The 13543-nt window shown below is 45.6% G+C and overlaps 1 protein-coding gene across 4 annotated transcripts in view; it reads left to right on the top strand.

The window, feature by feature from the left end:
• The window catches only part of LOC147124841 (receptor-type tyrosine-protein phosphatase delta), a 148983-nt gene that overhangs the window by 84154 nt on the left and 51286 nt on the right, over positions 1 to 13543 (top strand). For all 4 annotated transcript variants that reach the window (XM_085993914.1, XM_085993920.1, XM_085993928.1 and 1 more), the window contains 2 exons: positions 5955 to 6074; positions 9343 to 9497. In XM_085993914.1, coding sequence (XP_085850040.1) covers positions 5955 to 6074; positions 9343 to 9497 — 275 coding nt within the window. The remainder of the gene's footprint in view (positions 1 to 5954; positions 6075 to 9342; positions 9498 to 13543) is intronic.

The following is a 13543-nucleotide window of genomic DNA, read 5'->3' on the forward strand; positions in this document are numbered from 1 at the left end:
TGCAGTGTTCTGGCTTATTCAGGAGTACAACAATTAATAATTTTGTAGTGTTGTGCATTCCTATTAGTAAGAATATATTAGAAATTCACAAAAAATGTCATTTGAGAAGCTGCAGTTTTCTGGACAGTATTCCAAGGGTTGATATCACACACAGAACATAGAATCCCCACACTGCAGATAGAGGCCATTTCAGCCCATCGAGCCTGTACCGACACACATCCAACCCTATCCCCGTAACCCCACGTATTTAATCCCCTAACACTAAGGGTCAATTTTATCATAGCCAAATCAACCTAACCTGCACATCTTTGGACTGTGGGAGGAAACCGGAGCACCCGGAGGAAACCCACGCAGACACAGGGAGAATGTGCAAACTCCACACAGAGAGTCGCCCGAGGCCAGATTTGAACCCGGGTCCCTGGCGCTGTGAGGCAGCAGTGCTAACCACTATGCCACCGTCTGCTTTCCTTTTGTGCAATTTATTTTTATTCCACTGGCATGGGCTTGCAGGTTGAGAATAGTTCAGACTGGTGGCTGCTTCTGTAAAAGCTGCTCAGCTTCTTAACCCATGCTTAACTGAAGCACATCCTCTTAACCAACGTCATCTTGATGTTAGTATTGTCAGACCCCCATTGCTGTTTGCTTGCAGCCTGAGAACACTCCTGAGCTTTCAGAGGCACTATCTCCTACTGGAGGAACCATCCCATTTCTCCGACAGCGTGACTTGATTAAACTGGAGTTGGGGGGGAGGGGGCGGGGTGAATGGCAACAGCAACAAACGAACATAGCCACTGGCCCATCTCTCACCCGTCCATCACAGTCTACTCAGTTACTATATGGTCAGGAGAGAGGGTTGGTTGCACACACCAGCAATTAAAACCTTTAGGAGGGCAAGAAGCAGGTGGGGTGGCACGAGCCAAGCTTTTTTCACTGAGCGCACCAACCTTTGTGCTATTGGGACCTCCGCATTCTGAGCATTCAGGAGTAATAAACCCAGCTAAAGATAGTGAGCTTAGATCTTGTGGACTAAATTAACCCGGCACTTTAAAAAAATGGTCTAAATATATAAATGGTTGAGACATGTGTATACTGGAACCGAACCAGTTGGTTCTCGCTCTCCCGACCCCCACCCCACTTGGTTTAGCTCCTACTTATGACATTGACTGAGATATCAGACTTCTGACTCAGTTTCCAAAGATGTTTCCACAATCGTAGAACTCAACCAATTGTACAGGGGTGAAATTGGGCTCGGCAGCGCCTGTTTTTTTGGACGCTACGAGACCCTTTAAGGTTCCAAAATGGCGTCCGCAGTGCTCACACACGCTCCTGTCGTGAAATGCACCGAATGCCATCTTGGTGACGGGGTTAGCACGCGTGCGCACCTAACATCTGCTGGAAAAATGCAGAGCAGGCAGATCATGACGTTAATCAGCGTGCAAGATTTGATGCCAGCACTGACATTGTGAAGCTCCACGCTCCAGCCTACGCTCACTCTTAACCTCGCATAGCCCCATGCCAATTTGGTGCTGCACTTCTCCATGCTCCTTGACATTGAGGGCAGGCTTTCCAGCAGGGTTCCCAGTGCACCAAGCATTGAGTGGGTACACCCATCAGCCTTCTTCTGTAGCCTGGCCCGCCCATCAAAATCATCATCTGATTCTTCTGCAGTAGAACTAGTGTATGATCTCGCCATCCAGCGTGCTGGCACCTGCACTCTCCTTTCCCCCTGCCCTGGCTGCAGGCCACTCATGCCCGGTGCAGATCCCGCCTCTGTGCTGTTTTCTAAATTACTCGCAGTGTCAGTATCTGAGCTGGTGGCTGCGAGTGTGAAATTGAGTGACGGTGTTTCTTCTTCATCACTTTCTTCTTTCTCTTCCTCCACTGCCGGGGCAGGTTGCAGTTCTTGAGCATCTGAAAGGAAAAAGGGACAAAGGTTGGGTTGTGGTGAGGGGAGAGGAGAATGTAAGAAGTGCATGCTTACACCATCTGCAGCTTCTCTGTCAGCAGAGATTGTGAGATGAGGGAGAAGTGGGATGAGAGAAGGAGAATTGGGTATGTGGATACCCTCATCTTCAATGGCCAGCACCGTCTCATACATGGGGGGTAGAACATACCTCTCTCCCTCCGGTTAGTTCCTGCTGCCTCTGGTTGTGCGCCAGTGTGTCAGTGAGCGTGATGCAATGTCTTTGGGTGGTGTGCCTGTCATGATTGAATAGCTGGCAGTGTGCACAAGCTGTGAGATGTGGGTGTGAGGCTTGCAGCAGTGCTAAGTGTGTGAGGCTGAGGTGAAGCTATGAATGTGAGGTATGAGTCCTGATTGATAGAGATTGTTGGTAGGTGAGTGATGGGGGGGTGTTGAATTGAGCAGTGTCTGAGGCTAATGGTGCAGTTGGTAAGATATGGCATTTGAAGATACATTCACTGGCTTTGACCACTCGTGTCAGATCATTAAACTTCCTCATGCACTGCATCCCTGTTCTTGGAGCTATACTCCTGGCATTGACCTGCTCTGCTATCTCTTGCCACTGCCTTCTGAGCATGTGTCTGGAGGCCCCCCTGTGGATACATGACACCTTTCCTCCATTCCACCTCCTCCACCAAGACCTCCTGTGCAGCGTCTGAAAACCTTGGTGCCCGCTCTCTCCCATGATCAGCCATTGTTGATTGCTGCACAGCACTATTCCCAATGATGCCAGCACCTCCAGCAGCCACAGTGCACCGTCCCTTTAAGAGGTGCAGGCTCGCTTTAAGAGGTGCAGGCTTGCTTTAAGTAGTGCTAGGAAGTAACCAGATCGGGCCCCCTGCTGATGCACGCAGTAATCATTATAATGAGCAGGCAGCACGAAGTTGGCATCCTGCCTGCATTCTATTAAATGGGCGCAGATTAATTGTGCATCGCGATCCCTGCGCCCGTTTTCGGGGGCTAACCAGTTTAACCCCCATAGACTCCAGACATGGCATACAAGAACCATGTGAGGGAGCTGTGGACTATTAACTAAGAGGCATTCACTGAAAGTTAATCAAGGTTAGGTCACAAACTAAAAGATGATAGGAAATGGATCACTGGTGATAAACAAGCTAAAATAAACTGTCTTAAATCTGAAGGTGTTTTATTCACCACAGTATGAGCGAAGCGTTCCATTTTCTCTCCGAGGTTCAGTGTTAATTGAGGTAAAGTTTAGTGTTGGGATTTCTGTGTGGTGATTTGTGAGCGGAAATCATGGTGCATTGGTGAAATAGGCATAAAGAGACTGGGTAAGATTTATTGCCATGATATTTTTTTTTCTAATCTGTGGGTTAAGGCCACAGGCTGCCTCTCATTCCAAGCCACCTGCCATTGTTTGAATGAGTTGCATTTGTCCTCGCCATTGTCACCGTGTGGAGCACTTTTCATTTTAGAATTCCACTTTGGAGATGGAGAGGAAAATGCTGAGGTGACTGACCCACCCTGACCTGCAGGCACTTGCTGTCCATTGATCAGTGATCGTGGAGAGCTCAGCTTGTATCCTGGACCATTCATACCCTCTCTTTTACAGGAGGCCCCTTTCTGAGATGAGGGGCAGGAGCTTCAGTTGTGATAGTGGCTGACATCTTGGCCTGCCTCTGTTTTGTTGTGTAATTGAAAAGTATAACTCCAGCTGTTTCAAGTGTTATGAGTTATCATTAGTACATACGGAAGCCATATGATGTTGCATGTTTCTATCTCAACCCTAAAGTTATTTTTCTTGGAATGTGCATCCAAGGAGCTTATGCTTCATTGGACTTTGGGTCTGGGTTGGAATTTGCTCGCTCCTATTAAAAAGCTGCATGTACTCCCAAGAACCTAGGAAAAAGAACAAATGGAAAAACTCTATCCATCAGGGATAAATCATCAGTGAAAATCCTATAAGGATTAAACAATAATTACTTTTTAGTTCCCTATTAGTACAATTTCTAAAATAATATTCTAACCTGAAATGCATGCATGAAATGCATAGTATAGATTATACACAAGGGTTTAGTGTGCTGTGAAGGAATTAGAAAATGTGACAGTATGGTATTAGTGTTGGTCACAGGGCAAAGGTTCTCAAAGGGTTACATGTCTAATATTGCACAGACAGAATGAATGTTAAACGGCCCTATTGTTAGAATTGAATTATAGATGTCAAATTGGAATGTTTTTGCATAATTGCTAATGGAAAAACAAAGAATGCAACAAAAATGATTGCCCATTTCATGCTCATAACACTTCGACCCTCAATGTTTGTTTCTGCTATTGCCTGGAATTGTTCATGTTATAGGAAGCTGATGATTAACACATTGGCCCGTATTTTCCGATTGGAGGCTTCCTGCGTGCGGAGCCCTCTGATCTGGAAAAAATCTACGCCCTTACCTGAGGGCTCCCAAGGTGCGTATAGTTCCGCTCCTGGGCCTCTCCAACTCGAAATGCGCAGGGCCCACGTATCCCAGAGGCGCAGGCGGTTCGCAAGCGCCCCTGGGATCATGTGGGCCATGGGGAGCCAATAGGAGAAGGTAATCTCCCTTCACCCACTTGACAAATAGACCTGTCAAATATATGAATGGGTATTACCCCAAAAACACAGTGAAACATTTAAAAAAAAATTTAATCACATTTTTAAAATGAGTTAAAATTACATTAAATTAAATATTTTAAACAAAAATTTAATTTTTTGAAAAAATAATTAAAGTTTTTTACAGGGCTAAAAATAAACTTACCTTTTAAAAAAATATTTTTAAATTATAATTATTTAAAAAAAATGTTTTTTTACTTTTTTTCAACTCTTATGCTGGTAAAAGCAGGCCTTACGCTGCTTTTACCAGGCGTAAGATTTCTAAGGGTTTTCAGCAGGCAGTGGTTCTCCAGAAAGCAGAACTATCCGCCTGCGGAGGCCCTTCTCCGGGGCAGGCGTCCGATCTGTCAAGAGCATTCTTGACTGATTGGAAATGCCGGTTTTCAGCGCATGCGCTTGGCATGCCTGAAATCGGCATTTCCGATGTCCCTACGGGTGTGTACACAGCTCGTACATACCCGTAGGCATCGGAATATACGGCCCATTACTTTTTACATTTTTAAGTATTGGTAGTGGCATTAAAAAGACATGTTTTTTTATAAATCTCTGTGTGGTGCAATAAATTTAATGGAATTCCACAACCAGTGCCCGCTAGCAAAATCTGTAATTCTGGTAATATAATTATAATATTGACCCATTTAACATCTCATCGAAAAGTGCTACGCCTTTGCATTTTGTTATTTTATTATCTGAACACGTATGTGATTCAGCTGTTTAGTACTCATTAACCTGAGGACACATTTGTTTAAGCAGATAAAGGCTGGCTAGCATAGGGTTTCTAACAGCACTCTGCAAACCTTGATTTAAGGTTACTGAGGTAAAATGCACCTTCGGACTATTTTTGGATGTAAAATGCGTTCTTTTTCTTTAAGCAGGTCCGTAAGACTGCTGTGTTGTAATGACACCAGAATCCCTCCCCCTCAAATGGCACCAGTGTCAACGGCCACTGAAGAGGTGAAAATACTGCCTTGCCTGTGCAAGGTGCCTGAGCAAACCTTCCGTGTCCTGTCGCACCAGGGCTCAAAGCCCTTTATCGTTGGCAGTGGTAACACTTGTACCGCTGAACTAAGATAAACTGTTTATGCATTATGAGCCTCCACGTGTCAATCAGATTGGAAAGCCTGCGCTTGTTAACTGATTTATCAGCAACCAGACGCATTTTCTCCTGAACAGTGTTCTTGTGCAGTGACAACACAGTATTGACTTCGTAATAAAGTCAATGTATTCAACGCCATGACTGTGTGTGGATTAAAAAAAAACACAGCAAGTTAACAATAGAATGGAAAAACATTTTAAAATGTGTTTTTAAGCATGTCATTTATGAGTGTTTCTTATTATCTGGAAGCCTCCCTCTTCACAGTAATCTGGTTGTTATTCTTACAGGTGAAATGTGACCAGTATTGGCCTTCGAGAGGTACAGAAACCTTTGGATTAATCCAGGTCACCCTGCAGGATACGGTTGAACTGGCAACCTACTGTGTTAGAACATTAACATTAGACAAGGTATAGCTTTTATTCTCTTTTAGGCTAATGATTTTTTTCAAAAATAAAGAAAATCTGCTTTGCTGCTGTAACATTTATAACCCAGTTTGATCCTAATCTAATGCAGTGAACCCAGCTAACAATCAAAATACTCCTATTTTCTTCTGTGAAAAGCTAAACACTAACACTAAATAAAAACTAATATCTATTGAGACATTGCAGTACAGTACTCGAGACCAAAAATTAGTTGGAAGAAACATGGGCCTAGAAATTCAGTGCCCTTAGCACCGATTTTGCGGCGCTAGAGGGCCTAGCGCTGCAATTGGCGCCGGTTCCTAAATTACCTGGGGCCCTTCCGCGGCGGTAGACCGGTAGCGCTGCGCCGGCACCGATGACGTCATCGGTGTGCGCAGCGTCCCGGTTGCCGTGGTAACCCGGCCCCAAGCCGAAATTCAGTTGCGGCCGCCTCGCCAGTGGCAGCCGCAACTAAGACTCCGGCAAACGAGTGTTGCCGGAGTCTGCGCCGGCGCTTTAAGGAGGCGCGGCGGCCGGCCGCTTTCCCGCCGGCCGCCTGCCCGCAGCTCCCTCCCCGGACTTCTCCCCCCCACCCCCCCCCCGGAACAGATGCAAGCCCGGCACTTGTCCGAGGTGCCGGGCTCATTTTTGAAGAGATTTGCGCGGGCCGCGGCCGGGTGCAGGCAGCTCCTCCTTAACGGAAGGAGGAGGCCTGCACTTCCCGAGCCTGCCGCACCGCAGCGGGCGCCGCAATGCGGCGCGTTGCGCCAGTTTTCAGGCGCTAAAACCCTTCAGTAGCACCGGCAGCTGTTTGGGCGCGGCGCTACTGAATTTTTGGCGCGCGCAAAGGGACTTAGCGCCGGCGCTAACTTCCGGCGCTAAAGCCCTGACGCAGCGCAAACTCAATTTCTAGGCCAGGGACTCTTCAGCCTTGAAAGGAGGCAAATGAGAGGGGCCATTATATAGAGGTATATAAGATACTAAGTGGAATAGAGAATATTAATCCTGATCGCTGTTTCAAGTTAAGTCACAACTGCAGGACAAGGGGACACAAGTACAAACTGGTAAAAGTCAAATTCAGTGCTGATGTCAAGAAGTACTTCTTCATACAAAGAGTGATCAGTACCTGGAATGTGGGGAGTAGCAGAGGCAAGGATTCTCGTCATTTGAGAGGCAGTTGGATGCTATGAAAGAGATTGTAGGTTTCAACGCAAGGATGAGCTAGATAGGCTGAATGGCCTCCCTCATTTGTACATTTGAGATGTAATTATCTGGTTTATCTATGCTGAACAATCACTGGCCTTCTAGGCCATGTGCAGTCTATTGGACTCCCACGTTGGAGTGCTTGGATCTGCTGAGAGACAACCAGCAGTGGGGCAAGTTCCCATTCTGCAGAGCAGATTTTTAGTGACGTTTTTGATTTTTGTATTCACATGGATTTTTTAAGCTTAAAATATTGACAGAAGGAATTTCAATCCCAGGTCTTCTAAATTCATGTGTTTATTGATGGGTTACATTCTACTCTTGATAGACTCATTGTCAGGGTTAGCAAGTCAAGACTATAATAAATATCTAGTGTGGATGGAGCAACTTAACTTCCATAATTAGTTGTGAACTTGGCGATTTCCAGTGGCGTTGTTAATGGTAACTCAGAAGATGCACTGTTTTATAGGTGGACGTTTCCTTCAGCTTTAGACTAAAAGTTTGTTGTAGGTTATGGGCAGGATCCCCTGCTCAGCAGCGTCCCCGCCACTCGCCCTACCCACAACTGTCATTTCACGGCGGCAGCTGCACTGCACTGACAAAGTTATGGATAGAGTGTGTTCACCGGCAGAAGTGAGCTTCAGCATCACCATTAATGTCTGCAGGCTGATCAGCGGCCACGATTAGGCCGTGAATGCACACTTTCTGCTGGGTCTTGTTTGGGGCAGAGCAAGGAACGCTCAGGCTGAACGTCTCCTCATGGCTGGCCTGGGAATGCCAGTGTGCCTAATGAAAAAAGGTGTACCAGCCTCCTGCCGGCTCACCTGATCTGATTCCTGGCCTGGTCCCCTGAAAATGTAAAAAAAATTGGTTGAGCCTTTTTTGCCCCCCTGATATTTCTGGGACAGGACTGGCGCCCTACTTGACTTGTATTCCCTCGAGTATGGAAAATTGAGGGGTGATCTAATCAAAGTGTTTAAAATGATAAAAGGATTCAGAAGATCAATTAGTATAGATCAATTATTTCCACTGGTGGGGAAATCCAGAACAAGGGGACATAATCTAAAACTTAGAGCCAGACCATTCAGGAGTGAAATTAGGAAGCACTTCTTAGGGTGATTGGCAAAAGAACCAGAGGTGACATGAGGGAACATTTTTTTACACAGCAAGTTGTTGTGACCTGGAATGCGTTGCCTGAAAGGGTGGCAGAAGCAGATTCAATAGTAACATTCAAAAGGGAATTGGATATTTACTTGAAGGGAAAACATTTGCAGGGCTATGGGGAAAGAACGGGGGTGTAGGACTAATTGGATAGCTCTACCAAAGAGCCGGCGCAGGCACGATGGGCTGAATGGCCTCCTTCTGAGCAGTGTCTTTCTGTGATTCATTTTACAAAAATGTACCATCATAGATTTGCTGTCTTCTCTGCTAGTTGGCAATTCTAAACTGGTGCATTTACAGAACAAATTGTGTCCCTGGTTTGGCTTAAGAAGGGGGTTAAACCCTTTTTATTCCTTCTGGGCATATTCTTGATGATCCCGGTCAACAGCAAAGTGCATCTGTTCTCCTGAAATGTCATTACCACATTGTTGGAGGCGATATTAAAGAAAGGACTTCGCCATCTGAGCCACGTATGAACCATGTGAGGGAGGTGTTGCTCTGTCCTCTGTCTCGTACACACACACACACACTGTTACCTCCTTCTCCAAGAATTTGTGGCTACAGAAATTCTTTATTCTAATTATTCCCTTTTTACATTCACATGCTCACAGAGTCATTTTAGTTCATTAGAAGAAAGTACATTACCGCAGCCTGACATCTGCAGATCAGATATCCGCATTTTCTCTGTTTAAATTGGATTAGAGGTAGTAAAACCTGGAGGGCAAATCTAAATTTCATTCATTAAGACAACAAGCAGTGTAATTTGATCTACAAATGACAGGCGCCAGGAAGTTATTATGTACGTCAGTGTGGAAAACTTCATCTATTATTGTGGCCAAAATAAAGCTTTTTTTTTGGTTATTATGAATGTGCTCATCGGTTTGTTAATAAAATCACCTTGGCCTAATAGATTGGCTCCAGTGAAAAGAGGGAAGTACGACAATTCCAGTTCACAGCGTGGCCTGATCACGGGGTCCCAGAGCACCCAACGCCGTTCCTGGCCTTCCTGCGGCGAGTGAAAGCCTGCAACCCTCCCGATGCTGGGCCTATGGTTGTACATTGCAGGTAGGCGAGATCTTCAACAAAGACACTGCACTCGGGAAGCTGTGACTTCATTTCATCAAAAAAAAAATTTTGGGGCTACATGTCAACTAAATGTCAGGGTACAGGTTTTGTTTTGTCCCGAGTTATTTAAAGCTCTTAAATTTATGCTGGAAGATATTATTTACAGAGCCTGAATTTCCTCTCTGCTATTTTTAGCAGAGGGATTAATCCATGGGTTTACATTTCCGCTAAAAGTGGAAGAAACGGTAGTTTATTGCACAGCGCACCTTCAAGGACAAGGTTGTTTCTTATGAAAAAAGGTTGAGCAGGTTGGACCTATACTCATTGGAATTTAGAAGAATGAGAGGTGATCTTATTGAAACATATAAGATATTGAGGGGGCTCGACAAGGGAAGATGCAGAGAGGATGTTTCCCCTCGTGGGGAAATCTAGAACTTGGGGGCATAGTTTCAGAATAAAGGGTCGCCCTTTTAGAACTGAGATGAGGAATTTCTTCTCTCAGAGGGTCGTATTGCAAGATAAGGGAGTGAAGGGTTATGGGGAGCGGGCAGGGAAGTGGCTTTGAGCCCAAGATCAGTCATGATCTTATTGAATGGCGGAGCAGGCTCGAGGGGCCAAGTGGCCTATTCCTGCTCCTATTTCTTATGTTCTTATGTTAACATTTGTTTAACGGCTGTTACAAAATAGCTGGGATTAACACCTCTTAAATCCGAGGGATTGTTGTCGCACAGTTCCGTGTCGATAGTTGTACTGCAGCATTGGCAGAGACTGGAGTGCACGACTTGTGCTCCCACTGCACATTCCCACTTTTGCTGGTGTACTGGAAGAATCATTCCATTATTGCCCGCACTTTTATCACCAATACCGTGGAGTTTACAGGTTTCATTTTGAAAATGTTTCTATTTGTTTTATGTTTTTTATGCGGTAAGTGTAGCTTATTCTCTCGTGGAGCTGTAATATTTTCTATTCGAATTAACAGTGAGTGTCTTGAATAATATTTCAGTGGAATATGTTCAGCAGAAACAATAATTCAGTCAGCGAGTGATCAATCTATGGAACAGACTCCCTAGACAGTGGAAGCAGTTAGTATTGATTCATTCAAATGCAAATTAGATAGATTTTTTCATAAAATAACATTTTAGGACACCGTATATGAGTGATTTGAGATATGACATGTTGGTTAGTGGAGCATGCTTGGGAGGAACAGTTGACTTTGGACATATGGTTTCCAAAGCTCTTCACCACTGGGGTTTTCCTCGTATCATGTCTGGGTCTGTTGTAGACTAATTGATAGAGATTGATTAGTCAACAACTCCATTATCATTGTATCGTGCGACTACCAGGATAGTAGAAGGGGAACTAGATGGTCCGTGGTCTTTTCTCGTCTAGCAATTCCTATGTTCCTATTGGCATCACACCCAAGCTTGATTGTATCTTCACCCGACACCCGACCACGCACACGTCCAGCAGTGCTTTTTGGATAGCATCTGGAAGCAGCAACTCTGTCTGCGTTTTCCCTCCTAAGCCCAAAGATGCTGTGGCCAATTGCAGCAGCCCTACCACTGCCTCATCTCAGATCAGGTAATTGTGCGCAGAAGAAGGATCAAACCTCGGACCTTCCAGGTCTCTATGGCTCAGATACTGGATAGTGAAGATACAGCGGTGTGGTGAGACAGCAGGGCAGTAGTATTCATTTTGGACCACTCCAACAAAGACACGAGGTGCTGAATGGTCTCCTTCGGTGCTAAAAGCATCTATTGTACCATCTATCGATACAGTTATGAAGGGTTTTCAAGAACACTGTACATCCTCCCATTGTAAAATCATAATCATTTAAGACATCACCAGCAGCACTTGATAGTAAATGAAACTGAGATGTACACATTAGCCAAAGAGACACTGCTTCAAGATTATGTGTAATAGTTTTTATTAATACTATCAGAAGTAAGAACTTTAAAAAACTGGCATGATGAAAGAGGCTTATGAAGCAGCCGCATTTGAAAAAACGAATAGTTAAAATGAAAGGGGCCTCAGGAAGGTTGATGTGAATTCTGACATTTCTGGCAGGGTATCGATGAATCAGTCCGTGCAAATTCCTTCTGAAAGAGAGATGAGAGTGGCGATCAGGGTGAATTCAAGGTCAGCTATCTCGCTGATCCATGTAAAAAAAAAAGAATTTCTCCTGATCATTACTATATTATGGATTTTAATTTGAGTTTAGACTTTCTGAGTCAACCACTGGAGTTTTATGAATCCCATTTAACTCAGCTGCCTGCTAATGCTTTGCACGTCTTGTGCTATAGAGTCCTCTGCTTTGCCTTATTACATAAGGAATGAGAGTCAGCTGTGGAAAGGGGATAAGGGAATTAGTGTAATTTGACTTCATGCTCTACCTTTGGCTTAGCCATTTCTTGCAGCAGGCACTGTTACACTTACAGCAACAAGGTGTCATTTGCCGTCGCTACTGTCCTGTTCTGATGGTGATGCGTATTTCAAGTTTGCTACAAAGTCGACTCTTGTGTACAACAATTGTACTTGAGTGAAGAATTCATGACTGTGCCAGCATCAGTCACAAAAAAGTACTCTGGCTGGATCTGCCTTTAATGGAGTTTGAATGAGAATTGCCAGTCAGTGGGGAAAAAACACACCAATCTGGTGGAAAATGTGAAGCTATTTACATGTAAAATAATAACTGCACTCTGAATACAGAGTAAGGAGATACAATATTTGCAGTCTTGTCCTGTACTGAGTGTTGGATGTGATGGAACATGTTCCTCATCAACATGGCATTTGGCCATTCAATGGTCCTCATCACAATCTGCTGTAGGTCAAATTACATGCCCGACATTGGTCAGTTAGTAACATTTCTTTTAGCCTGTCAGTTGTCATGTTAACCCTGTTTCCCTTTTTTGTTTCTTTTCTTGTCCTTGTGCATGCTTTTCTGTCACCCCTGTCAGCACTTTTCACTCCAGCCACAGGTATGCAGGTGCAGCTGAAGCCCACTTTGATTCAGACTGAATCAAGGTGGTGGCCAAAAACATGTGGGCCCCGATTTTCTGCCAGCCGTCGGGTGGCTTTTCATGCGGCTGGGGGCCGAAAATCGCTGAAAAAGCGGGTCGCGACCCCCCCTGCCTGATTCCCCACCCCATCCGACTTTCGGACCGCCGTTTCTCCGCGACCCGATTCAGTCCCGCCCGCCGCTGGCAGGACTGGCCATCGGAACACTAATTACCACTTATTTCCATGTTAAAGCCGATTTTCAGGGGCCGTTGCAATTTTGTGGGGTTCCCCACGCTAAACACGCCTGCGGGGAACCCCGCTGATGAAACCTGGCGTGAAGCTTGCCGGCTTGCTTGCTGTCAGCTGCAGGTCATTCGGGAAAGCTGCGATTTAAAGGGACAGCATTTGTTTGGTGAAGGACCTTGTTGCTGCAGGCTTGGGGCTACTTCTTCAAGGCTTAGGCACAGCTGTGGAAGGTTGGAGCCTCACACACTTCTCCATTGCGATCTCCTGGGAAGCCCCTCTCGCCACCCTCACTCAGCGCTTCCTCAGCGGAGGCATCTACGAGAAGCATGGGACGCCTTTTTTTCCTTCCCTTCATGCCATTAGAGGATCTCCAGCAGCAGAGGCGGCAGCAGCAGAACCAGGAACAGCAGGATGAGCACCAGGCTGCTGTTCACTCACCTGAAGCTGCACAGGCCAGAAAGGGCCAGCGCTTGGAAGTGGCTTGAGAGCACCTTGCTGCGCTTTAGGGGGCTATGGGGACCCGTTTCTGCACTGGCAGTCCTACTCAGAAGGACTTCCATGAAGGTATGGTTTCTCTGTTCAATAGATGGCCAACGCTGCTCAAGAGATGTCATTCTCTTATGAGCACTCACCATGTTTTCCGTACCCTGGCGAGTTATCTCCTTCATGGAGGTTGCCAACCTTTCCATGGTGATGCGTTCATGCGCCAATGACTCGACAAAGGCTCTGCTCATGGTCGCTATGGACTCCTCCCTTCGCTCCACACTCGCAGCGACCCTGGAGACAAAACCTGCCGTCCC

Source organism: Somniosus microcephalus, chromosome 1 (assembly GCF_052327205.1).
Source record: "Somniosus microcephalus isolate GS21.2 chromosome 1, FLI_Smic_1.0, whole genome shotgun sequence".
Lineage (NCBI taxonomy): Eukaryota > Metazoa > Chordata > Chondrichthyes > Squaliformes > Somniosidae > Somniosus > Somniosus microcephalus.